Source organism: Marmota flaviventris, chromosome 17 (assembly GCF_047511675.1).
Source record: "Marmota flaviventris isolate mMarFla1 chromosome 17, mMarFla1.hap1, whole genome shotgun sequence".
In the NCBI taxonomy this organism is placed as follows: domain Eukaryota; kingdom Metazoa; phylum Chordata; class Mammalia; order Rodentia; family Sciuridae; genus Marmota; species Marmota flaviventris.
This window is the reverse complement of record NC_092514.1, coordinates 40,574,896-40,602,314: the sequence shown is the minus strand read 5'-3', so window position 1 is coordinate 40,602,314 and position 27,419 is coordinate 40,574,896. Positions and strand designations below refer to the sequence as shown.

The window sequence follows — 27,419 nt, the reverse complement described above, 5'->3', positions numbered from 1 at the left end:
TTTTTATTTTTTATTTTGAGACAGGATGGCTAAGTTACCTAGGGCCTCACTAAGATGCTGAGGTTGGCTTTGTATCTGCGATCCTCCTGCCTCAGCCTCTTGAGTCTCTGGGATTATAGGAGTGTGCCATCATGTCTGGCTCCATTGGGATTTTGAAAAACCTGTCCTTCAGCGCCTGGTCAGGCCTGGTCAGCACAGTCTCCTTGCTCATACCTTCCTGGGAAATGTACCCTTAGAAGTAGAGAAAGCACAGGCCAGCAGGCCCAGTTATGCAGAAAAGGAGACAGCAAAGGAACGCGCCCCTCCCCCTTATCTTGGAGTTGGGTTCTTGGTAGTCAAGTCCTTGCTGAGCGTCTCCAGCCCTTTGGCTTTTCACCTTTTGGACTATTTGTGTTCATCAGCATCCTCACTTGGGGAGAGGATCTGGGTAAGTGGTGACATCCACAGGAGCCCGTTCTCCTAGTCCCTGGCAGCCCTACAGAAGGAAGAGAAGGTGGGAAGGCTGGCTGGAATGAATGCTTAAAAGGAGGCTGGAACAAGTTACCCACTGCATTTTCAGTCTTCCTGCCTTTTGCCTGTTTCTATGCCCCCGAGAACCGGCTCCACAGCTTTGCCTCTGTGAGCTGCAGGGAAGGCGGCCATGCTGGCTCCTGCTCCAGCCAGACCCCTTCACAGGAGGCAGACTGGGGGAACCAAAGCTCCCCTACTTTGAATAGCAGGCAAGGTGATGCAAAGACTCCAGGGATAGGACAGCAGGAGCAGGCTCCTCCACATTCCAGGGGACACAGGCTTCGATCCCTAGGGTAAGTGGAAAACCCCAAGGAGACCAGGGCCAGAGGCTCTGGGTGGAACCATGGCAGGGGAGGTGTCTGAGACAGAAATATGAGACTCTGGGCAGTGATAAAATAAACTGTTTTAATAGGAGGCTTCCTGAGATGGCCACTTTTTTTTCTTTCTTCTTCTTCTTCTTTTTTTTTTTTTTTTTGTTATCAGCCAGTCAGTGTCCCTGCCCTGAGGTTTCTTGGGTGTGCCCTGGCTGAACTCCTGGCCCCACTGGAAGCCAGGATGTCACTCTGACATCTCCAGCCCCTCCAGGCATCCGGAGGTGTGTGTCTTAACATTGGGAGATGGATGTTAGCTGGTGGTCAGTCCAAAGGATGCTGTCCTTCTGTGTGTCCAGGCCAGAGGGAGGTGGGTGAAGGGCTTCACTTCCCATTTGGGGTGTTTCTCCATGGGGAAGAGAGAGGTGGCAAATCACTTTTGAAAGTTCAGCTCTGACCTTTACAAAGAAAACTAATAGGCACTTTAGTATTATATACAGGGTAGAGGGAGACGATGCGGAGGGGAAATTGCACTTAATTACAGTAGTTTATAGTTTACACCCATTGGACAAATTTACTTCTTTAAAAGAAATCTCGAGATCATTTGGGCTGGGGGTGGGGAGAGGGATTTGCTGATATTTACAGTGGGTTTGGCTCAGTTCAACAGTGCGTGTCCTCCTCTCCTTGTTTCAGTAACAGATTCAAGTTTTCGCATCAGTTTGTTCAATGAAGGGTCACAACACGGGCTCTACCGTTTTCCCTCTGCCTCCTGCGCGGTTTCGTATGGCCCACCTCTAGGATGGACAGGAGCACTCGACATCTTGGGAGAGGCATCATGACAATACTGCATAGAAGGGAAGCTGGGCTTCAGGCTGCGCCTCCCGAGAGCGGATTGTCTGAGGTGCCAGCAGGATGTCAGCTAAGCAGGGACCTCTCACAGGTGCTTGTCAGGTCACTGGGCTTTTCCATGACAGCTGCCCAAAGGGTGACGGTGTAGAAAACAGAGTCCTTGTTGCTGTGCACCAAGTAAGTGATATGTGGGCATCACCAGGCTTGCAGTGGACACTGCAGAGAGAGAGGAGAGAGAGCTCAGCTGTGTGCATTAGGCAGGGACATTAGTTTGGCTTCTCCAAGGGAGCTGACACCTGGCTTAGCTGGAGAGAGCTGGGGGTAGGGGACTGGGCATCTAGGGGCTAGGCAGTTCTACATGTTGGTTCTGAAGCACACTTCCTTGGAGCTGGCTTTTCTGGCCACTTCAGTGGAGAGAAGTAAATTTCTGGGGACCTTGTAATAGTCCTAACATGCTGACCTTAACCCTGAAATTGAGCTCCTCTTTTTGTGAGAGTGGTATTTATACAGCACTCAGGCCAGTGGCAAAGGCAATTGGGTGGGTTGCCTCTTATGGAAGTGTTTCTTCCTAAGATCTCTAAGCACAGGGGTGCCCTAGATCACTGCTTCTCAAACTTTAATGGCCCTACCAGTACAGAAAGCCCATTAGAACATAGACTCTGGTTCTATTCTGATTCTCAGACCGGGTGGGCCTAGGAATCTGCATTTCTAAGAATTTCCCAGGCTGTTCCCATGCGCTGATCTACGTGGAGCAGCGAGGCCATAAGGCATGTGAGAAAATGACCCCTTACTCAAACTTTCCATCCAGGAAGGAACTTTAGAAATTGCAAAGTGCTTTCTCAAGATTTGTTACTATTAGGACAAGAAACTTGAAGGACTAGGGAAAGGATTCAAGGGATGAAGCCTCTGATGCTATGCTTCTTGGGGGCTGGAAAAGGAGACCCCAGAATGGTTGGAGCAGCCCTCTGAGAGGAGTTACTCCACCTGTGTGGGGCAGCTCCCCCTTCCAGAGCACTGGACCTCTTTTAATTAAACTGTTTGGCAACATCCTCCTCTCCTTTTCCTTTTCTATTTCTTCCTCCTCTTTCACTTTTATTGGCATCCAGGGTTCTGCCTTTTGGCTTAGTGGCTTATTCTCTCAAGACTCCCTGCCCACAGCGCACATGTGCATACACACACACACACACACACACACACACATATCTACCACAACTACCAGAGGCCTATCATTCCATTATTATCTCATAAATCAGTGTTCCTAACCACAACCCCATATGGGGTTACCATTTTTGTCTACTTTACAGATTAGAAAAACAAGGCTTAAAGAGAGCTAATGATTATGAAAATAGGAGAGTGTGCAGAGACTCAAATGGGTTTGGGATGATCTCCCAATGTGAGATTTTGTGTGTGTGTGTGTGTGTGTGTGTGTGTGCTGGGGATTGAACCCAGGGCCTTTGCATGCAAGGCAAGCACTCTACCAACTGAGCTATATACCTCCAGTCCCAGTGTGAGATCTTTATGGGACTAGGAGTCTTTTATTTACTTATGCTGTGCTTTGGCCAAGTTACTCCCTCTCTGCCTCAATTTCTTCCCATATAAATGAAGGCTATGGTGGGTTTGGATGGGTTGATATAGCTGAAGTCCTCTAAATGGTGCTTGGCACAATCCTGCACAGGGGGCTTCTCTCCATGCTGCTCTTGAGGGCTCTTAGAGTGGGCCTGAGTTGTGCATTCATGTAAGGAGACAGGTTTCTGTCCCTCCTACATTCTTGAGGGCGTGGTCAGGGTTCTCTTCATACCCTTTGCCTTCTCTTTCTCCCTTTGCCCACCCCCACTCTTGAGTTTCTTTACTTCCCACTATCAGCCTTTTTCCAAATTTCAGATTTCAGGTAGAGGAGAGGGAAAATGGCTTGTGACCCTGCAGGTTTCAATAGAAGAGCAAACAAGAAGGGCAGATAAGGAGACGCCAGTGAGATTCTATGACCTGTCATTAGGGATGGGCTTCCCAGCTATCAAATGTTTGCTCAAATAATAAAATGGTGGCAGAGCCCTAAATGTTGTCAAAGGAACTAGAGTTATTTGCCCCCTTCAGAGTCTAAACACAAACATCTGATAAGGGGTGCACTGTGGTCCCTTAGTACTAGAGGCCCAGCATACCCAGCCCCCCAGGAGCCTCCCCATAAGATCCCTGAGTGACTATCCATCTGGGATGGGGTAGCAGTGGCCCTCATCTTGAGAAGGTTCATTGCATGATGGTAACAGCTACACAGACTGTGGTCCTTCCTTGTGCCGGGAGCCACACTCAGGGCTTCATACACATTCTTGCAATTATTTCTTCCATCGTGGGCTGGGGGTGTTGCCCAAGGGTAGAATACTAGTCCAGCATGATTGAGCCCTAGGCTTGATTCCCAACATTGCAAAGTAGTTCTCCCATCAACCCTCTGAAGTAGGTGCTTGCCATTCATTCACTGGACACATTGTTGGGTGCCCGCCATGGACTTGCACTTTTAGGGGTAAGGCGATGCAGCTGTGGACAAGGTCTACCCACAACCTCACAGAGTTTCTGTTCTAATGGGAGTTTTGAATGACAAACAAGTAAATGTAAATACATATCTTCCTATATAATCAACTTTAAATGGAGATAAGTACTTTGTAGGAAAATAAGCACGATTGAGTGCCTCTGAGTTCAATCCATGGTACCCTCCTCAGCCCCCCAAAAAGAGAGAGATCACTCTGGCTACTGATGGGGCCTCTAAGGGGATTAGTTGGAGACAAGGAGTGCCTGAACTAGGACTAGAATAGTACCAATGGGAATGGCGGGAAGTGGCCAGATTTAGGATGCATTCTGAAGGATTCCCAGCAACACTTGTTGATGGACCAGATGTGTGGCATAGAGAAAAGAATCAACAGTATTCTCAGGTATCTTACGTAAACAAATGGTACAATTTTTGGAAATGGAGAAGCCCAAGGAGGAAGAAATTTGGGTGGGGACCAATAGGGGTAAAATGGAGAGTTCTTATTTTAGGTATGTTCAGTTTGAGAGGCATATCAGATATATTTGGCATGTTCATGTCCCTGTCAAAGGTATTGCATTTGTCAAGGGGCCCTCTGTGGGCAGAACTGAATTAAGGAACTGTCAGTGTGTGCACTTGATCCAAAGTTATGGGATTGGAGGACACTCAGGTGTGGGTATAGACAAGAAAAGGCTGAAGAAAGAGCCCTGTTCTCTCCAACACATGAGTTGCTAGTTAAGGAGATGAGAAGGGGCTGTAGGAGGAGAACCAGAAAGATGGCACCCTAAAATCCAGGGAAAAGGAGGGCAGTGAACAGCTGTGTCAAAGGTATTGAAAAGTAACTGCTGGACTTAGCAACATGGCAGTGTGAGCGCGCAGTACACAGGGGAACACGGGGTCAAAAGCCAGTCTGCAGTGGGCTCTAGAGAGAATGGAGGGTGAGGAAGGAGAGAAGGCTAACACAGATAACCCACTTCTATCATTATTAACTTATAAGTGTTGCTCTATTAATTGAAAGTAAAAACTATAATTCCAATTTTACAGAGGTACAGCCCAAAGAGATTGTAAGTACCTGTGCCCAGATTCTCACGACAGCCAAGCTCGTGCTCCTAACGATTATATAAGACCATCTCCTTCTATCTTCCATGTGGCAACAGAGACAAAAATGCCCTTTGTCATTTAAAAACCTCCTTCCCAAGCTCTGGAAATCCTCAGGGTCACCATGTCGGGAATCCGAGTGTGACCCAGCTTCCACGAACTGGCTGTTTCCTTTGGGCCAGGCACCAAGTGACATGTGTTACAAGTCCTCTTACAACCAGTCCTTTCAATGATCCCATGAGAGAGGTGTCATTCCCTTCATTTTATAGGTGAGGTTCGGAGAGGCTAACCCATTTCCCTGAGGTCACACAAGTAGAAAGTGATAGAATTTGGAGCCTGGATCTGCTTAACTCTGGGGCTGGTGCCTAGCCCTCAGACCATCGTGCCCCGCCCCGCCCGCAGTGAAGAGAGTTGGGAGAGAGGGTACAGCCACAGAGGTTTTATGGTGAGGCTGCCCACCTCTTTCTTGTCAGCACCCCTGACTAGTGACTGCTCTGGGGGCCTCTCTTGCCCTCCCTATAAAGTAGGAAGTGAAGCAGTGGGGTAGAGAAAGTTGTGGAAACAAGAGTCGGCTTACAGCCTGCCCACACTTGTCCTAACCAAGGTCAGTACTTGCTGCGGTCTTATTTCCAGACCAGTGGGGCATTGTTATGCAAGAGCTCAGGCACAAACCCACTCAGAAAGCAACTTGCCAGCACCCACGACTTGAGGAGGAGGGGGAGACATATGCTCTGGGAAGGACAGATGGCAGTAGCTGCAGAAGGATTCTTGGCAGAAGAAAGTGCCAGCCTGGGGTTCCTGAAACGTGATCCCCAAGGCCCCTGAGGCATGCCTGTCTTCACAACAGGAAGTACTGGGGTCAGACAGACAAAAGTTCACAGACTGGTTTTCGCCTTATACTTGCATAATCTTGGGTCTTGAGTATGGGTGCTTAAAAATGGACATTGGAAAGTGAATGTTGTTAATGGATTTGGAATGAGAAGTCCAACTCTGGAATTTATCATCTGTGTAAACTTGTCCAGAACCCTCCCCATCTCAGAACCTCAATTTTCTGCTCTGTAAATCAGGCATACAAATATTTACTCTGCAGGATGAGTAGGGGGTTAGCCAGACAAGGTAAGATAGAAAAGTGCCTGGAGGGATGCTTAGAAAGTGGAAGGTATTCAAAATATACTAATTCAGAATCCATCCACCCATCCATCCACCCATCCACCCACCCATCCATCCATCCATCCATCCATCCATCATCCATCATCCATCCATATTTACTGAATATCTACTTTAGCCCAGGCAGTTAGGTGAACACAAAGGGCTTGGGTGCTTTGAGTAGTCCTTGGACTACTTGCTGTTTTTCCAGGAGCTGGTGGAGAGGGGACCTGTGTGTCAGCAGAATGGGAAACAGGGATCAGGAGCTCAGGTCCAGGATCTGGGTTACTGTCAGAACTCCTCTGACCACGTAGACCAGGCACTGAGTGCAATATTGAAGGCATCGGCACAAGGGAAGACACCAGTCTTCAGAAAGGATCTCAGACAGGAGAGGAATTGGGAAGGAGCTCCACTTTGAATATTTTGTGAGATGGGAATAGGATTTCCTCCCATTTATACATGAGGAAATTGAGTCTTACACTGGGCAATTAACTGCCCAAGGTCACATAGCAGACTTAGGTCTCTCAGCTTTTCCTACCACTGCACATGCCTCTAAAATAGCATTGCCCAGAGTGTGTCCCTGTGACCTGAGCACAGTGCACACTAACGACCCACTTCTACACTCAAGTGAAATGTTCCAAGAAGCCCTGCCTGAGGTGTTTAACTATGTTTAATCCAGAAGTTCTCCCAACACATTTTTAACAAGAAGAACTTCTCTCCCCTCACCTCATATGCCTCCTGACACTTAGCAATGGTTTTAAAATCCCTCTTGGAAAAAAAATAGTTTAAAAAAAAAGAAAAATTGCTACCAGGACTCTTTGGCAACTCACTTGTGACTTTTTGCCCTAGGAACAGAGTTTGTAAAAACTGTCTTCACCTTGGATATTTTGTGCTGTCCGGAGGTAGCACTTGAACCTCATTTTATTTCATTCTGCTTTTCTATTCTTCCTTGTCCTTTGGTTTGAAAGAAGAAATTTATCTGATTGGAACTTAGCTTAATTTTTTACTTTGGTTCCTTACCACCACAGACAACAGAACAAGTAACAATTACCATGGAATTTTAGAGGGATATTGGGTTGGGTGTGGTGGCACACACCTGTAATCCCAATGACTTGGGAGGCTGAGGAAGGAGGATTGCAAGTTCGAGGCCAGTCTCAGCAATTTAGCAAGCCCCCATTAAGCATCTTGGAGAAACCCTGTTTCAAAATAGAACATTAAAAGGGCTAGGGATATGGCTCAGTGGAAGAGCTGCACTGGGTTCAACAGGGCAGGTTAAAAAAAAAAAGAAAATAAAAAGATGAGTATTGGAAGGCAAATGTTGTTTAAATGGAAAGAGTCCAGGATTTGGAGTCAAAGACCAAAGTCCAGAGGTCATGCTCTAGAATTTACAATCTGTGTGTGACCTTGGGCAGGTCACACTCTGTCTCTGAGCTTTGGTTTCTTTGTACTTAGATTGCAATAAAAAGAAAATGATGATATGGTGGTCATGAGAAATATAAACTATAAAGTTCTACATGAGGGTTTTTTTTCCTCCTTACTGAGTATAATAATCATCTTCATAATTGCAAAACGAGTCTCTTGCCAGACTCCTGAACTATCTGAGGATGCAGAGACAAGTTCATAGTACATTAACAGGCGGCTCACACAATGTCAAGGTTGGCTGGCTACTGTGTCCAATAGAGGAGAGAAGCCACTTGGGCGCTGGTAGCAGCATGTTGGGGAGCATCTTAAAGCATTCTGATTAAGAGACCATTTCCTGGATTCATAGGACTCGTTTCAACAAGCAAGCATCAAAGTCAACTTGGGAAAGACAGGAATAATTAATCACGGTCCTGTCTAGGGCTGACCAAGTGGCAGATGGATTGATAAACCTTTCAAAGGGGAAGGTATTCCCAAGGAGGGCTGCTGTGCCTGGCTGCCCTCCTGATTGAGATTTGTGAGCACAGATAAATGTTTTCCCTGCTCACTACAAAGAGTGGGAAATTGCACGGGAGTCGAAGGGCAGGGCAACGGGGTGGGGTGGGGGTTGTCCTTTCATCTTCTATTGGGTGAGAGAAGAGTGGCAAAGCAGGTCCCACACCCCTCTCCCTCCACCCCCAATGCCAGAGCCCAGCTGCCCAGGCCATGTGTCTATTTCAGCACTTAAGATGTGCCAGGCACTTAATCTACGAGACCTCACTGAATCCTTGGAACAAGAGGATGTTACAATCATCATCATTTTAAAGATGAAGACTGAAGGCTCAGGGAGGTCAAGTTCACAGGAGTAGTTAATGGCAGAATGAGAAATAGAACCCACCTGCTCCACTTCACTCTAGGCCTAGAAGATGGGGGCACTGTAAAGAGCAAGGACTGCTGAGCCCATGAAAGAATCTCAGAAGCACAAGGTAGTGGATGAGGTATGATTTGCAGGGCTCAGATGGAAAAAGACCATCAACTAGACAATCCTGCAGAGCCCTCTGACATGAAGTTCAAGGTTGTCGCCTCCTTATCTAGTAATCAATAAAGGCCAAACAGTTCCCACACTTCTCAGACCCCAGGTACTAAAAGGCCTTATTGTGTTACTCTGGACTCATCATCTGTGTGCAGACATGGCGTCTTGTTTTTTAACCCACAGGGCCCTGCTGCAGTCCATATATCTGAGCTGCAGCCATGAGCCTTGCTGTTGGTTGCTTGTCTTTACTAGTCGTCTCCTCTGTGGGGAAGTGGCAATTACTCATCAACTGGAGCAGTGACTAAGCCTCTGGATTCCCCACTTTTAGCACACCAGGAAGTAGATTCTAAGTTTCTCAATAAAACACCAACTGAATGCAGACCCCTGAAATGGCCACACTGTCTACTGGGGGAGTCTCCATGGGATGGCAGAATCGGGTCATTCCCTGGAGCTTCCAGTGTCTGTGTCTAACGTGGATCCTGGCCTGGGGGGATGAGCTTCAGGATTCCTGATGCACCACACACCTTCCCCACTGACCACTTTTGCAAAGTAAGAAACTCAACAAATGATCTGACCATCTCCCGAGTCCTGCATGGAAACACCTTTTCTATGACCCTCTGCCATTCCATTGCAGAGTGCTCAATCTCAAGGCCTAATGGCTCTGTGTGATTCAGGCTCCAGTGACCTGGCAAACTTCAGTCCTCATTTAGTGCTCTTGTTAGGGATGCTGGGGGAGCATAAGCCCCTTTGGCCTGTGACCTCAGAAATTCTTTTAGCAAGTAACTAAAGGAGCCTCGGAAGTGGCTGAATCCGCACCGCCCCATGCCTGCCCCATCCCGCAGGCATTACCTGTTTACTGGAAGACATGTTGGTGAGTGTACTGATGCTGCTGGTGTCTGTGACCACCATCGCAGATGGAAACCGGGAGGTGTGGGAATACTGGGGGGGCTCCTGCTTGTGTGCATACACTGCAGAGAGAGGGAAAACAAAATCAAAGTGTAGATGTAGTTACATATGCAGCTACATACTTCCACATTCCATGGTATAGCTCCTGTTTCCCTGGGCAGATAAAAGAGGGTTATGGTTATGTTTGGAAAGAATGCAATGTGGCAAAGACCTGGCTCCTTCATTGAGTTATATAACCTCAGTTTCCTCACCTGTAAAATGGTGCTGATAGCTATTGTAGGTGAGGAGATATCACGAACAGCCTTGCACAGTGTCTTGTATACAGTAGTACTTTGGAACACTTCTGTTCCTCTGACTTTCGATAAAATAATAGGTGCCTGGCTATCAGCAAGTGATCCTTAATTATTTGTGGCACAACTAAGATTTTAAGTCAAAAAATGTTCTAGCCAGGTACATTGGCAGGAGGATCACAGTTTGAGTCCAGCCTCAGCAACTCAGTGAAACTCTGTCTCAAAATAAAATAATAAAAAGGCCTGGCAATGTAGCTCAGTGGGAAATGTAGCTCAGTTCTCAAAAAAGAAAAAAAATTCTAAGTAGCCAGCCAACATGAAGTACACGGCCAAGCACAGGTTTGTTCTTTCAGCCATGACTCAAAACACCAGGTCTTCTGCCAGAGTTGTAGACTGATTGACAACTGCAATTAGACACATGTACAATTAATTGTATTATTCTGGGCTATTCTAGTTGGCACTGAAATGATGTCATAGCCTTATGACATCATAGACATAGAAAGGATAAACCAAAGGAGACCAGATTCAAATAAATCTTTCAGGAGCATGTGACTCAACGTTCTGTTTTACCAGTACTTGTCTACCACATCTGGAACATTTTGATTCAGGTTAGTTATCAATAAGAATAATCTAGGGGGGAGGGAAGAATAGAAGTTCATTGGATTAGACAAAGGGGGATGAAGGGAAGGGAGGGAGGATGAGAATAGGAAAGACAGTAGAATGAATCAGACATAACTTTCCTATGTTCATATAGGAACACACGACCAGTAAAACTATACCACATACAACTGCAAGAATGGGATACTAGTTAGAATAAGTTATACTCCCTGTCGGTATAATATGTCAAAATACACTCTACTGTCATGAATATCTAAAAATAACAAATACAAGTTTTTAAAAAAGAATAAATTCCAGGTCACATGATCAACTAATGAAAACATGCAGATGCTTGGCTATAAGGGAGGGACAAGCCTGTTGTCAGAACACGGAGCCTACCAAGGAGTCCTCCAGTGGGGAATGGGGGTGAAGGTCACATGCTGCCTCAATTTGCCCTTCTTATGCAGGGAGGTTGTTGTGTTCTCTCTTTGTGGCTAGCCAGGCCTGTTGGGCCTCAGCAACCCACAGGTCACCGATGACCACTCTGACTGTCCCAGGCTTGGCCATGAAAGGAGCCTGCCCAGACAAGGAAGGGGGTAGGAGCAAAGAAGGAGCATATCACCTAGCTCTGGGGGAGAGAAGTGAGCCACTTGTGGTCTGAGACTCTGCTACAGGATGTGGCAGATTTTTAGAAGTCACGAATATGTGATTGGAATGTGAGATGGTGCCCAGAAACCAGCTCTGCTGGCCCAAGTAGGGACTGAGCCCTGAGGATAGAAGGCTGAACTTGGCTGTTCTCTTTCAGACCTACAGCTTTGTTCAGGAGTTTCCAGGGGAAAAACTCAAATCCCCTTTTCCATCCTTGCCCTCTGAGAGTCCCTTAGTAAGCAATCACTTGCAGTTCTAATACTCTTTATGCTTAGTAGACTCTTTATGCAATTCATCCCTATTTTTATTTAATTTGCATAACCACCCTATAAAGCATACTATTCCCATTTTATCCAGGGAGAAACAGAATCGGCATAGGTAAGTAATCTGCCAGTTGCTGCACAGCTGTTAAGAGTCAGAGCCAGGATTCAAATCCAGGTCTGTCTGACTTAGGATGAGTCTACACTGGACACTTTCCTGGTATTTCTGAAGCAGGGACACCATCCATTCTTTCATGACTCCTCCCAAACTCAGAGTTCAGGAGCCATAGGCAGACCTGGAGGCCTGGAGGCCTGACTGTCTCAGGATGGAAAACAGAGATAGGCAAACTTAGGGGAGGTATAGAAACTGGATGTGGGGTCTCCTCTGTGTGAAGGGTATAAACTCTGACACTCATTTGGGTTGGTGTGCAGGTAATAGTTTCCACCTATGTTTGTGTTTTTTTGATTAGAAATATCTAGGACCTATAAATTGAGAGTGTAGGGACTCCAGAAGATTCTTTTATTTCAGAGAGACAAACAAGATACACATTATATGCTTCCTCGAATTATTTGGTAATGGCTGCTTGGAATCTTGGATTGAAGAGCCTAAGTTGAGCCTCCCTGGGAAAGTGCCACAGCTGATCAGTGGTACCTTTCCCACAGGTACTGGAATGAGAAATTGTGCTGTGTGTTCCACATCCCATCTCCAACTCCCCTTTACATGGAGGCCTAAGCTGTTCTTCACACACCTGCCCCTGGGAATCTTGTGGGTAGGTAAGAGGACTAAAAAAGGAAGAGCAAGACATGACAAAGAGTTGTGCTTGATAAATCATTTTGATTGATTATGGGTAAGGAAAAGTGACCAAGCCAATAACCTTCCAAGAAAGTCACCACCCAAAGAGGAAAGTGATCGGGGTGCCTCCTCCCCCATCACTCTTGTGTCCTTACTGTGTGAGTTCTGCAGCTGAGTCACAGCAGCCATAAAAGGTTGCTGGGCCATGTGGCTGCCGGGGCTCTGTTGCATGAGGGGCTGCTGGTGAGGGCTGTGCAGCTGCTGGGAGAACTGGACGGGCTGCAGGGCTGCCAGGCTGCTGGCCACACTGTTGATGACTGGGACGCTCTGTGCTTGGGAGGTGTTGAGGCCTGTGGGGGCAAGAGAGAAAGGTCAGAGATGGCTTCAGGGATGAGAAGAGGTGACCACATGACAACCATCATTGACAGAACTCCTGCTCAATGTATGCAGGATGAGCCTGTTAGGTAAGAGACTGCATGGGAGGCGACTTTGTAGACAAGGAAGCTGAGACTTGGAGAGATGATTTTCCTTGTTCAAATTCCACAGTGGGTTGTGGTATGAAGACATTCATGAAAACAATCTGACTGGAGCTGGAGAAACTCCCAAAATCCTGTGAAACTCCCCAACTCAGCTCCCTTGAGGTTACCAGAAACCCGGGAAAGCTGACTCTACTTGCCTGCTCCCACCCACGCTGGACTGTGAAAAAAATGCTTGTCTTGGTGCCCTTGGCAGAGTTATAGGTGTTCATTCTAGGTCATGGATTATTGCCCAGATTTGTCTTTCCAGTAGAGGGCAGTGGTGTGTAGGGACCCACATTTTGATTCAAAACAAAATAAAGGTCTGAAGACCCTATATAGCAGACTATGCAAAGACCCAGAGGGAAGTCAAGTGACAACTCTCTTGATTATAGCAGAGCCGGAGGAAAGCACTGGAACTCAGTGGGTCTATGAAATAAGTATATCATAACTGTCTGCACAGGGCTTGTGGTATCAAAAGTTCCAGGTTTGGGAAGGAGGAAGTAGTAAGTCAAAGGTCAGCCCTCACAGTGGCAGTGGATCTTGCCATCTTTCTGTTCTGGGGGTATGAGGGCCTCTGTGGCTTGGGATTGTATCTATATCCTGAGACCTCTTTTAGGACCTGGAGTAGGACTAGGTCCCCTGGTATGCACTCTGTAGCTTACTCCCTGGGCAGGACTCTGGGGAAGACACCTGAGGCAGGGCTGGAGTGGGGACAAGAGAAGACACACAAACCTTTTTCTTGGATTAAAGTTCCTTTGTTCATGCTTTCATCGAAGTAAGGGGAAGAATGGGATTGAAGAAAGAAATCCAGAAAGAAGATCTAGATTCAGGAAGGACACCTAGAGAGCCTTTCCTGAATCAGAGATGGTTTCATAAGTAGCCTTGTGGAAAGTCCTCCGTGGAGATAGCACAAAGTCCTCAACAATTGCTTACTCACAGAGCTTTAGCTGATATTGTTATCAGAAACCTAAAAGCTAAGACCCCTGAACAGAAAGGAAGGGGGAGTAATCTTCCTCTTGACTCTCCTGGGTGGAGGTGGGGGTAGGACCCTCTGATCATCATCAGAATAGCACCATCTCCAATTGACTGGGGAGGGGTCGGTTTCTCCCCAAGCCAGCCTATCACCTGAAACTCTGATATCTTTTTTCACTATGCCACCCCCTACTTGTGGTCTCAGTCTCCTAGGAAGCCCCACAGATTGGCTATTTTTCCAGGAGTCCATGGTCACTGCTCTTGTGGGAGGAAATCTCTGGCCAGAAAAAGCAAATTCATCTGTTTACTATGGTTGATATTTGAGGGCATAGTTCTAAAACTTTCCTGAGCTTCAGAGCCTTTTGGGGGCACTCTTTTAAGAAATATACCTTCCAGGAGTTGGAGAAGTAGGTCAATGGTACAGCACTTGCTTAGCATGTGTGAGGCGCCCCCCACCCCCCCGCCAGAACTGCAAAAGGAAAAAAAAAACGGGGAAAAAAAAAGAAATATACATTCCTGAGCCCTGCCCAAGCTTAATGACTCAGAACCTTCAGAGGTGGGGCCTAGGAATCTTATTTTCCACAGAGTCTGCGATCCTGATGTGCCTTAGTTCCAGGATGGAGAGCCTCTGATGTCATTCTAGTTCCTGCAGTGTGACTCTTGATATTTTCATCCATTTTCTGGGCACAGATTCCTGCTTAAGCAGCTTCTGCTGGAAGCAGTCCAGTGAACGAATAGAGAATGAGGAGTTGGCATGGACAGATCCTGTATCCTGAGTCCTCTTATCCCCAGACACAGCCTCCGTACGCAACAACATTTGAGTCTTGGCTCAATGAGAATTTCTGCAACTGGCTCTTCATCTGATACTCCTTGGGGTGGGACCATTGTGTCTCTGCAGAAGTCTGCAGCTGATCCTCGCCATTCTTCACACTGAGTGCCCCAAGTACACATGCACACCCACCCATCTAATGTACCTTCCAGTGCTGCCCACCTGCTATCAGAGGCCACTGTGGGAAGACAGAGAAGTATGGCAGAGGAGATTTAGAAGAACAAAATTGAAAAATATGCAATGGCTCTATAGAAAACTTTAGTTCAGATTGTACCCAAAATAATATATACAACTGTGTATGTCAGCCAAAGCCTGACATGGGAAGAAGGAAGGCAAGTGGAACACTGGTGTATTATTTTGGTTATAGAAGTATGGAAGTGCCTATCTTACCCATGGGTTTTTTTTAGTTTAATCTTTTAGAGGGCAAGCAAGCTGGTTTCAGGTATCCTATCTCATTCTCAATCCAAACCCTGCTATTAATTAGGTTATCATTGTCCACACACATACCAGAGGGTTTGTGAAAAGAGAGTAAATTTTAAATAATTTTTTAGTTTGCAAGTTTTCTAAAGGCTTCTCCATTCCCATTCTCCTTCTGCATAAATCAATGCAGAATGTGTTAATTTCCCAGCAGTCAAACTCAGTCAATAAATCTATGTGCCTCCAGTGGGCCCAGCCCTGTTCTGCCCTCAAATGACACGTAAGTCATTCCCTTAGGAAGTGATCCCAGTTCCGAGTGATCCTAAAATCTGAGAGCCAGTTTAGGGAGAGATGAGGGAAGGAAAGAAAAATTCAGGAAGCAAACAAAGAGGTGGTTCACACGGACAATAGACACAAGAATGGCCAAGAGGACACAGGGCAATACAGAGTGAAGTAAAAGATGACCAATGTGTCACCCTTAGATCTCTCCTGAGTCATCTCAGAATACTTCTGAGGGTCACCATGGTGGTTTTGAGAATCAGTGACTTGCCCTGAGTTGTCCCAGTGAGTCTACGAATACACAGAACACTTGTCAACATGAAAACTCTTCAGAGATATCCACAGCCACAGCCTGCTTCTGGCTTCCTATGGGCTGGAATGGCCGGTCTGTGATGGGAAGCAGCCTGTATTGGAACGGGAGCCTCCTGGTGCTGAAAGGAACTGGTACATTTCTCTGTCTTTAGGCATGTGCCTAAATTACCTATTTCTCCTTAAAGTTTCCAAAGCTCAGACACACTGTGACAGTGTCCCTCTGGATCCTCCCCATGTATTTTCACCTTTAGTTATAAAGAGGTCTTGGCTCCACATAAAATTTCCTATTCAGAAGGAAACCCAACATGTCTTGCTCCATCCTCACCAACACAAAGAACTGCCTGAAAAATATGCCACATACATAAGCTGTGACATTATACATATTTATGCTTTATAGATTTACAAGCATGTCTGCATTCACTGCCATTTGATGGCTTCAACAACTCACTTTATAGATGAGGAAATTGAACCTCATAAAGTGCAATGATTTGACCTGTGCCGTCCAGCTAGTGATCAGGATTCAAATCCATTCCAAAATTTTCCTCTCACTTTGAACTAAACAATATGAATATTGTTAAGGAGAGAGAAAAGGAACTAAAGAAGTTAGATACAAAGCGGAGTGACTATGGTCCTTTTTAAAAATCATGTTGATTTGCTTCCCATTTTTCTTCTCCCTGGCCCCAAGTGTTCTGACCAAGAAGAGAACTTACTTTGTGCAATGGCCATGACTCCGGACAGGGGGGTCATGATGAGGTTTTGAGATTGCTGGGGATTGTGGTGGGACAGGCTGTGGATGTTCGTCAAGGTGCTGACGGGGGGCAAACCTCCTCCTGAGACTGCTATCTGCTGGAGAGGATAAACAAGAGTAACATGAGTGCAACTGGAAATACCGAGGGCAGTTTCCAGAATGACAGGACTTAGCAATTCCTTGGCACAGCTAACTCGCTAATTCATCCATTCACTCAATGAGTATGAAGCACCTACTGTGGGACAAATACTCTAGGGGCTGAGAATAGGGCAGCAAGTAAAACCGGCAAGGCTGCTGCCCTAGTGGGGCTTGCATTTGTTGATCGTCTTTGCACGTTACCTTTGCTTCAGAAATCCTGCTTATGTGTCCCCAGGTCATTTTGTATGCACCCTCTGTTCTGCCTTCTGCCTTCTACATTATGGGTGTAGAGACACAACTATGAAAAACATAGCTCAAGAAATGCCCTGGGGTTTCCTGGAGAGAGTATTTAGGAACCAGGCAGGAGCACAGGGAAACTGTCCCTGAGTCCTGCTCATGGGTTAACTCACAGACCCCACTACAATCCCAGGAGGATACTTCTGTCCTTCCCATTTCATGGATGAAAAATCGAGATTCAGAGTAGATATTTATTTTGCTTAAGATTCTCTAACTAGTAAACAGCACCCCTTTTATTCAAGCCCAGGTCTGTCTGACCCTAAAGCCCAAGTTCTTATCTGTTATGTGGGGCACCCCTCCCCCTCCCCCCATAATTGTTACTAAGGATTGGGGGAGCTAAAACATTATTGGATAATTCTGGGTTTTTTTTCTCCTCCCAACTCTTCACTATACATTTTTTTCTTCCTTCCTTTCTTCCTTCCCTCCTGTCAAGCGGCTAATATTGTAATGACAAGCTACTAAGCAAGCTCCCCATTTTGTTTCTCCATTATATTCTGATGACAGATTAGTAAGGAAAATCTACTCTGATTCTTGGGTGTTTACTTTAATCTCAGCCACTTAATTGAATCCTTTTACTTGTTCCTACCAATATTTTTCCCTCATATATTTTTTTTCCAAGTGTATAATTGCATCACAAGCACAAAATGTTAACAGAGAGGGCTGGGGTTGTAGCTCTAGTGGTAGAGCATTTGCCTAGCATCTGTGAGGCACTGGGTTCAATCCTCAGCACCATATAAAAATAAATAAATAAGTAAAAAAAGAAAGAAAGAAAGGCATTGTTTCATCTACAAGTAAAACAACAACAACAACAACAAAAAGAAAAAAGCAATAAAAAATGTTAACAGAGGCTCTTGCTTGCTAGAACAAACGCGTCTACATGTCTGTCGGTTAGAACTTCCTGAAAAGTATTAATCAAAAACAACTGTAATAGGTGTGCTTGTTTTGATCCTGATGTTATCAGATATGTTTTTAATGTTCCCATTAATTATAATTAGAATGGAGTTATCAGTTTAACACACACACTTTTTTCACGATAGTTTGCTATTTATAGTTTTAAAATAATTTCTAAATTTGTTATTAGGAAAGGACTGTTTCCCCTCATTCTGAACAAGCTCAGATGTTGTGAAGAGCATCAGGAACCCTGGGAGATGCTTTAGGGTTAGGATACATCATGTGTCTGAGCAATTTAGCTTCCCTTCTTCCTTCTTTTTCTACCCAGAGCTCTTCAGATTATGGGTCTCAAATCAGTGCTCGGGTAAGACGCTATCTCTGGCCCTGCCCTTCTGGTCAAATCCATAGTTTCCAAGGTTAATTTTAAAAAAGAATGAAAAAACCCAAACAGGTTTGTTTGTGTTTTTAAAATGAGCATCCAGAAATGAGTTAGAAGTCACATGACCAAGAAGGAATTCCAACCACATCAAACAGGAGAGAACCAGCCTGTTTGCTGGACTTGTTTTCAAAATGTCAGAGTCATAAAAAAAAAAAAAAAAAATTGGTAACCTGCTCTTAGACTCAATCTCTTGGGTAATATAGTCCATTGGAGAAAGTCAATGAAGTGACAGTCATCTTACTGCTATTTCAACATTTGGTTTAGATGGTGCAACAGATGAGTGGATGCCAATGATTAAAAACAATTTAAATATGTATAGCTTTAGAGCTTGTTAATTGCTTTCACTTGTTGTTCTCAATAGATAGTGACCCAGGCATTATTATTATTATTGTTCCTGCCTTACAGATCAAGAAACAGATCCCCAGAAGAGTTGAGACTAATTCTATGTCACCTGATAAGTAAGAGAGGAAGCCAGAATTCAAACCTAGTTTTGCTGGAGTTTGAATCCTTTCCACTCACTATTGTTTGGGTAACCTTGGACAAGTTACTTCTTCTTACTCTAAAAGGTGACTACTACTTTTCATTTGCTCAAAGACTGAGAGAAGCCAGAGAACTGCCAAGGATATCATGGTGACCCTAACATGACAATTTGGAGAGCTGAGTTATATAATGCTGCCAATGACAGTCCTTTCCCTGAGCCAATTTCTTCACATGCCTACCACCTATGTGGGTGGTATTATTACCCCTATTTTGTAGACAAGGAATTGAGGTTTAGAGAAGTTAAGAAATGTGCCCAAGTGGGTAGAATGGGGTTGAAAGTAGATAATCTGCCTCTCGGGCCTGACCTTTTCAACCTTGGGCCATATTGCCTTGATACTGTGAAAGTAAACTTAAAAAAAAAAAAAACATACACTGGATACTTTCAAGTTCAACACACACAGATTTCAACCCTAAACCTGGCCAGCTTTTTGTCAGTGCATATCATTTTGGTAAGAAGGTGTGGGGGGCCAACAATGCAAAAGAAAGTCAAATAGATCACATTATTTCTAAAACCGATCCCTGGGGGCAGATTTGAAAGGCGTGTCCTATTGAAAGTTAGCACACAGAAACTGTCATTCCTAGAACAGAGCTGTAAGCAATCTTTGCACCAACCCTATGATGTAGGCCCTTTTATCCCACATTTAACAGATGAAGAAACTGAGGTTAAGCACTTTTCCACCCTTCTGCTGGTACATGAGAGACAAGACTTGGACATGTGGGTCCCCTTACCTGTGTTCCTTTTAAACCATATTCTACTCTTGCTTTGGTGGGCCAAGATCTGTGATGGACTTGTTATATATTAACAGGGAACAGGCTCTTGATTTGGGGTGTCCAGTGATAGTGACATAGCATAAGAGCCAGAGTGCTGGAGACAGGGGAAAATCTGGTCCCTGCCAACAAGCTTCCAGATGTTTGCTAACAGTGTGGAGCGCTATCTTAGTCAATCATCAATCCAATAATACACTGCCCAGTGGGGCACCATGGAACAGAAAGGGAAGAAAAAGTGTCTGCAGGCTGCATTTGGAGCAGCCTGGACCTGGGCGAGGCAGCTGGACTCTTAGAAGGAAGAGTGGAGAGTGGGAGAGCTCCAAGGGAAACCCCAAGGACTTTTAAGCTGTAAGAGCCAAGACTTGCTTTTTTTTTTTTTTTTCTTTTGGTGGTGCTGGGGATTGATGGAGCCCCAGGCTTCTCACCACCAAGCAAGCGCTATACCCCAGAACTGCATCCCCAGCCTGGGCCTTGGAAAGAGTTTATCCACTGAAAAGTGAAGACCTCTTCCTTTTTCTAGGGAAGCCTGGGTAATGCTTAACTCTAATTTGTTTGGGTCTTGACGTGACTCTTGAGAAATCATAAAGACTTTCCCGTGTCTCTCATGAGGTGGCCAACACGAATTGTTCTTCAGGAAGAAGGATCTTTCTTAAGGGATGGGGGAAGGGCAAGAGAGCTGCAAAATGTCTCCCACTTGGGTGTCCTTTCCTTTTTTGGTTTGCAAGGATCCCATCCCCTCCCCACTGCCCTTCACCAGGGAGACCAGCTCAGGTCCCTTGAAACTGGAGTTGGCTGGGCCAGCTCTCCCCCAGAAACTACACTTTGTTTTTCCTCCAGGGAGCTGGGACTTGGTCACCTGTGACTCACTATTCCTGTGTTGCCTACACAGCACCCACGTCAAGGTCTAAAATGGCATCTGCTCCCTGTTGCCCTCTCCCCATTCAGGCCCCCACTGGCCTCCAGGTCAGATGCCTTGCGGGAATGTGTGCAGCTCCACCTCCCCCGGGGAAGTCAGGAACCTGCAGCTCCTCCCTCCCCGAAACACAGAGCATGACCCAAAGAATAGAGTTTTCCACTTCCTACTCTCACTAGTGTCGAAATACCTCTGTTGTCTCACAAGTTGCTCTCCCCTGCCCTGTGTTGCCACAGGATTAGAACCTTGAAAAATTCAAATTATCCATTCCTTTATCAAGTAGGCTGGCTGAACTTACATCTGGGTGTGGGGCTCTGGGTCTAGTTATAGAAAATTTCATTTAATGAGAATAACATCAACCTTAACATAACAGAAACACTGCCACTTATTAAATCTAGACTGTGTTGAATGCTGTTGCTAAATATTGCACGTGTTGTTATGCTCCCCACAACAACCCTATTGCTATCGCCCCCATTTTATAGATGAGGAAAAGAGACTGAAGGTATAATTCAGTTAACCTGCCCAAGGCTACGCCACTATTAAGTGCTGGAACTAAATGCAGGTAATTGTAACTTCAAAGTCCGCCTTTCTTGCTCCAAGTGACCGCCCCACCCCACCTGCCATTTTGTGCTTCCATCTTCATGGACACGACATGCGTGTCCTTCAGAATCTCAGTTCCAGAAACTTCTTCCATCTCCTGCTATTCACTAAATCCTGATTTGCCAATGATTCTTCTCACCAGTACCAAGGAGGTTGCTAAAGAGAGGGCTTGTTTCAAAGTGAGGTGCTTTCTGGGTTAAAACACTGGCTTTGGAGGCCTTGGAGGGGAGGGATGAATGAACATTTTATCAACACAAATGTCATTGGCAGCCCCAAAACAAACAGCGTCCCACCCGGCTTGCTCCTTTATGAGGCATTCAATCAATAAAATGAGAGCAGAGCTCTGTCAGATTTATTGGCTAGGTTCAAACCGAACACCTCTTCTACCCGCCAAAGGCTAGGTCACCAGCTCTACCTTTCCGTTCCAGCTCTGGACAGCCCCCATTTTCCCCTGTGGGGTTACAATGGTTCATTGTTTGAGGCAGGCCTTGTGAGAAGTTGTGTTTGTTTTGCCTCTTATCTTATCAGCTCCAGAGCTACAATAGCCCAGGTGTACTCACCATTTTACCATCAGGTGAGAGGAGATTGTGGCCGGGGTCCAGGCTGGCTGGGGAGACTTGCTGTAAAACTGACTGGCTGGTCACCATGGCACTGTTGCCATGGTGACTGATTGTTGAAGAGGAAGTGACCTCATTGCTTCCCTGCTGGCTGTAGCGTACTCCTGCAAAACAACAACAGACCCAATAGGGAACATTAGTGTCACCAGGGGCCCTAGAATACTGACTCAGCTCCCCTTGTTTTCAGGGGTGGATGACAAGATGCCTTTTCCTCTCCTGTACACACACACACACACACACACACACACACACACACACATCTACCAGTTGTCTTTGGAACAAGAATAGCATGCCTCTACTTTAATTCTAGAATGTAAGCTCCATGAGAATAGGATGTATACCCAGAGTCTTGCTACTTGGTAGCCATCTGTAAACTTCTGCTGAATGAATCAAAGACTGAATCAAAGAATGAATCCTGCTTGTTATTGCTTTAGCATAGTTTTTTTGTTTTGTTTGGATTTGGAGGCTGAGATCAGCCTTCTCATCCTGGCTGGAATATTTCTTCTATTCTTCAATATACCTTCTAGAAATGCTTTCCTGGTGTCTTTTGGCTATATGGAATTGCAAAGTATGAGTAGACCATTTGGCAAAGAAGAGGCACTTGTCCAGTGACCTCTATAGGAGCCACAGCTCAGGCATTGGTCTCTGTCTACCACTTTTTGGCTGAGACCTAGAGACCAGGGGACACAGGAAGAGCAGGGAATGGATGGGGTTATAATTAGTCATCTTTGGCCCTGGATCCCACATTCCTTTGATGGGTCCCCTTTGTCTGACTTCCAGGGCCCAGGGAAAGGTGTGTCTGCAGAGGTGAGGCAGGCAACACACATGGGCAGGAGGTGAACGCTTAGGAAACCACGGGAGAGTCAAGCGTATCTAACCCTCACTGCTCTGACCCTCCTTAGGAATCAAAAAGGAGGTCTGCTCTCAGGAAAGGGCAAGTGCTGGACAGAGACCAGGCAACTGAAGGAAGCTGAAGAACAAAGAACCCAGGGCCAGTTTGCAGAAGAAAGTCCTGCTTGAAGTCTCCATAAAATAGCCAAGGACAAGGTTGGGGGGTCCTTGAGGGCATCTCTCCTCCAATGTCTCCCTCCTAGACAATGTACTTTGTATTTTGCTTTCGATTTGACGAAAAGGTTTGGGAGGCGGGGTCCTGTCTTGCAAGGGAGGGAGACCAAATGCTTTAGGCTTGGAATCATTTGAAGAAGCGGGCCGACTCTTAGGCCATCCTTTTCCTTGCCCAGTGTTCCAAGATGAACCATCCCTGTATACAAATTCTGTGGCTGTTGACCCTGCCCTGCCTTCTGCCCCAAGCAGAGTCCCACCTTCCAGGGGAGGCTACTGAGTCCCCTCTGGCAAACTGTCATAGCCAGTAGCCTTGATCTAAAACTTAAGAAGAGACTCAAGCCAGTTTTCCCTGGATCCTCCTAAGGATATGACCCAAGGCTATTTTGACCTAGAGTTTAAGAGGACTAGGGCAAAAAAACATAAACAAATGCTAAAGCAGGTTCTAACCTTCTAGAGCAACTTGTTTGACTAGGAAGTGGCTTGATGCTTTGCTCTGCAGGCTTTTCCTATTGTTTTTTTCCCCCCTCATCCTTCAATTCAAAGGCTGCTATGGGGGTGAGTTTGGCACTGGAATGGCTTCTGGTCCAGGGCACTACACTTTTTTACCCCCCTAAGAACAGGAGCCCTGAAGTTAAAAGAGGAAAGACCTCTATCTCTCCACATCAACAGACCCGGCCCAGTCCTGTCTGTCTTCTTCTGTACCTGTCTGCAGTCCTCTAAGGACTCACCACCTTCGACTCCATCCCATTGGATTAAATTGGGTCCTTTTTCTCCACTTACACTGGCCACCCAGTTACCAGCAGGATTTGCCAACAGTTCAAAGAGTCATAGATAGAAAAAGAAAGAAATGTGAACCTCGTGAACACTGAAGATTTCCAATCCATAAAAAGACAGATTTTCTGGCAAGAAGGGTCAGTGGGAAGACTGTAGGTTCTGGAACTAGACCAACTCAGGTTCAAATCTTGCCTTTGCTCTTAATCACACATGTGTGTGATCATAGGAACATTGCTTTCCCTCTCCGTGTCTTAGCTTCCTTTCCTAAAATGAAGAGAATACTGCCTTAACAGAACTATTAAAATAAAATTTTTTAGATGTTGATGGACTTTTGTTTTCTTTCTTTATTTTACATGTGGTTCTGAGAATCGAACCCAGTGCCTCTCATAGGCTAGGCAAGTGCTCTACCACTGAGCCACAACACCCCCCACCCCCACGAACAGGGATATTTTGGGATTAGAGATAACATTTCTACAGCTCCTAGCTTAATCTCCAATTCATGGCAACTGGGGGTAGGGATGCTGGGGGGAGAGAATGGATAGACCTGACATTTGTCCTAAGAATCTAGAATTCTAGACAACATGGGGGCAGATTCTAAATAGTGAATGCAACTGTCTCCCCCACGGATCGTGCTTAGGCAGAACCACTGATGTCCTGCCCTGGAAGCAACTTGGGAGGAGGCCTGGCCTCTGCCCTGTTGTTCTTTTCTCTCAGAGGAACTGGAATTCACTGTGTTTCTCTCCTGACTCCCTGACCAGCTATTTACCTCCCCAAGATGCTCTGCTTCCGAGAGAATGGTGATAACGCTGGGAGTCAGGTGTGCGTTCACCTCCCAGCCTGTCCCCGTCATCGATTTGGTCTCAAGTCAAACAGTCTCTGGATTTAGCCTATTTAATTTGGCTGAAGGAAAATGGTCAGTCCTCTCATGATCAAATATGGGTCAGAGTGAGGCTTCTCCCCTGCCACCATCTACACAATTATTTATTTAAAAATAATTAACCAAGGATATCTAGAGGAAACAAAAGCCTTCTTTAGAAGGGAGCATGGCAGGAGAGAGTCCAGAGCCATTTGTTAAGAGTCCAGGCAGCTCGGCCAAGGCTGCTTCAGTCTACATACTTTTTCTTCCCCAGTGGAATTTTGTTACACAAGCTACACAACCTGGGAGCGGCTCTGGGAGACTGATGTGCCTCTGAACCTTCATTTGAAAATTTCTGGCTCAGGGATAGAGTCTTGGCTGGGAGTTAGGGGGATCCCTGTGTGGATCACAGCTTTGCCACTTGTTCTGTGGGTAAGCTCCAGCTTCCTCACCTACAAGCCAAGGGAATGCCCACTGCAGGAAGGGGGCCACTGTCACTGCAGTATGGTGGGAGATACGTGGTGGGGGCAGTAGAGGGGCTGCTCCTCAACTCCAGATCTACCTGCATCCTTTTCTACTGATGCTCCTCTTACAGGGATTTGGACCCTCACTGGACTCTGAAAGTGCGGCTGCACCCAGCCAGCCATCTTTTTCTTAGGGTGACGTAATGGAAATAGGTGCTCATTACAGGAAGGAGAAGCCAAGTAAAGTTTCACAAATTCAGAAGAACACTTGAAATGAGAATAAAAGTGGAGTGCACAGTGGAGCCAGGTGACCTGGGTTTAAATCCTGGCTCCATCATGTAATAGCTATGTGACCTTGGGAAGGTTATTTAGCCTTCCTGAGCTTCAGTTTCATTACTGTCAACAACATGCACCCATGAGATGAACTGGGAAGAAGACAGAATTAATGGATGTGAAAGCACCCAGGCCATACTTGGCATACAATTGTTGCTGAAAACACAACAGATCCTCCTACTGTCAGATTGTCTTTAAGACACTTTTTGGAATGCTGGGATCACAAAAGCTTACTGAGTGCCTGTCATGCAGGCACGTTGCTAAGAAGGGGAATGCCTCTTCCCTTCACCACGGCAAGCTCTGAAATTGAAGATATGACAGGGCTCTGGACCAGCCTTGACTTGCCAAAAATGCCAGGTAATCAGCCACAGAGCACCCGAAGGAAAAATGACCATGCCAGAGGGTGGCCTACACCCTTCATTCCCTCACTCAAGCCTCTAATTGACCATGTCCCCAGTGAACCACAGCAAGTGTGTCCAGAATGAAAAGGCATCCTGGGTGGAGTAGAGAGACTTTCCTGAGGCACTGCTGAGGTCATCCACTTTCCCCTCAGCCTCAGCTCCATGGGGGTTGGGTGGTTGCTAAATTCCTAATAGCATAGGGGACAGACCCAGATTGTCCAGTTTCTATCCAATATGACTGATCAGAAGTGTCAAAAGCACAGACCAAGCCTATGGTTCCAAAGAGCCAGCTTTCCCTGCATTGCCCTCCTGGGCCAGTACACATCTCTAGGATGTCCTTCACCCCACTATGGCCTGGGATTTCTTTCTAAAACAAAACCATACCAAGTCGCTGCTCTGCTTAGAAATCTAAAACGGGTGAAATCGGGACTTCACAACTTGTCTTATGTGCATCATCTCTTGCCACATCCCATACAGCCAAGAGAGATCACCGGCCCCGCTTCAAATAGCCCTGCCTGCCCTGCCTCTGTGCTTTGCTTACACTCTTTGCTCTGCCTGAAAAGCTCTTCCCTTCTCCACGTCTCATCCTAGAGAGGACTAACTGTCGGCTCTCTGGGAAGCCCTTCTTGATTGGTCCTGGTGATTGTCTGCTCCATCCTTTGTATTTACTTGTGCTGGTGATTCGTCCCCCAGGACTGTGTTATCCTGAACCCTGATGTGTTTATTCCCCTTTCCTTAAAGGAGGAGAATGGCTTTTACTCCTTGCCTCATCCTCAGCCTCACACAGCACCTGCGCTGTGATTATCTACTGAATGAAGGAATGAGACCCCAGCTTGCTTTGAGAACCCAGGTCCCAGAACAAGGGGCATCGCTTCTAGCAGGAGAAAATATGATCAGTTCTAATGTAGCAATTGTATTAAAAGTGTGAATCTGTTTCAATCCGTTGTTGTTTTAGGGAATACTTTGAGAGTCACGTGAAATTCATTCAAAAAACACCAAGTAAATTCAGAAATTTGCATCCAGATGAATGGGGCCGTGTAGGACTAAACCAAATCCACCTTTGTGTGCATGCGTGTGCAAACACACACACGCACACATACATCCTGAACATCTGCGAGCCATCTCAGTCACTCTGAGATGAATGTTGCCACAAGCTACATTCATGACCATCAAGAGTAACAACATGGGGCTAGGGATATAGCTCAGTTGGTAGAGTGCTTGCCTTACATGCACAAGGCCCTGGGTTCAATCCCTAGCACCCCCTCTCCCCCCAAAAAGAGTAACAGTGTTCTTCTGATTTCAGACATCCCTCTGTCTCTGACACCCATTTCCTTAAGCAAACATCAGGAGTTTTTCAAGCTCAAGTACATATTTATGGCTGCATAGCATTTATGTACTTCTTAACTATCAGGTGTAAAACTCTGCTAAAGTTTTTATTGGATTCTTATCTTTTTAAAATGTGTCACTGATAAAGTTTTCAAAAATTGTGCCTTTAAACTTTATTTTTCCAACAGTGCTGTGGTTTTCCTTAGCAAAGCATGGTGATTTTTAGGTTATATAGAACCGACTGTGCACATGTATTCAAAGACAGACACAACTGTCTTACAGGAGGACCCCAGGGAGCAGATGCTCAGGGTGTCATTAACCATAGAAACCTGTACTTCAGGGTTTATAACTGTAGCTCATAGAGCCCTAGATATATGATTCTCTAAGATCTTGGAAAAATGGTTGCAATCCTTATTCCACAATTCCAGAGATCAACAAGACACCTCTTGACACTTTAAATCAGTTCTCTCTCTCTCAAAGATGTGATGATTCTGGGTCAGCCAATCTGTAAAATGGGCCTACAGATTTCCTCTCCTCAGATGCTAGAATGATGAATAATATCAAAGAAGCT

The 27,419-nt window shown here is 45.8% G+C and overlaps 1 protein-coding gene across 4 annotated transcripts in view; it reads right to left on the bottom strand.

The window, feature by feature from the left end:
* Positions 1 to 840: 840 nt before the first annotated feature.
* Positions 841 to 27,419, bottom strand: part of Hnf1b (HNF1 homeobox B) — a 51,395-nt gene continuing 24,816 nt past the window's right edge. For 2 of the 4 annotated variants that reach the window (XM_027950266.2, XM_027950268.3), the window contains exons 5-9: positions 21,573 to 21,733; positions 16,389 to 16,521; positions 12,507 to 12,701; positions 9,707 to 9,825; positions 1,767 to 1,886 (exon numbers count right to left, since the gene is read on the bottom strand). In XM_027950266.2, coding sequence (XP_027806067.1) covers positions 1,866 to 1,886; positions 9,707 to 9,825; positions 12,507 to 12,701; positions 16,389 to 16,521; positions 21,573 to 21,733 — 629 coding nt within the window. In that variant the 3' untranslated portion in view covers positions 1,767 to 1,865. Of the gene's footprint in view, positions 1,887 to 9,706; positions 9,826 to 12,506; positions 12,702 to 16,388; positions 16,522 to 21,572; positions 21,734 to 27,419 lie in introns of all 4 variants that reach the window. The other 2 variants (XM_071603930.1, XM_027950269.3) reach the window with 2 other exon arrangements.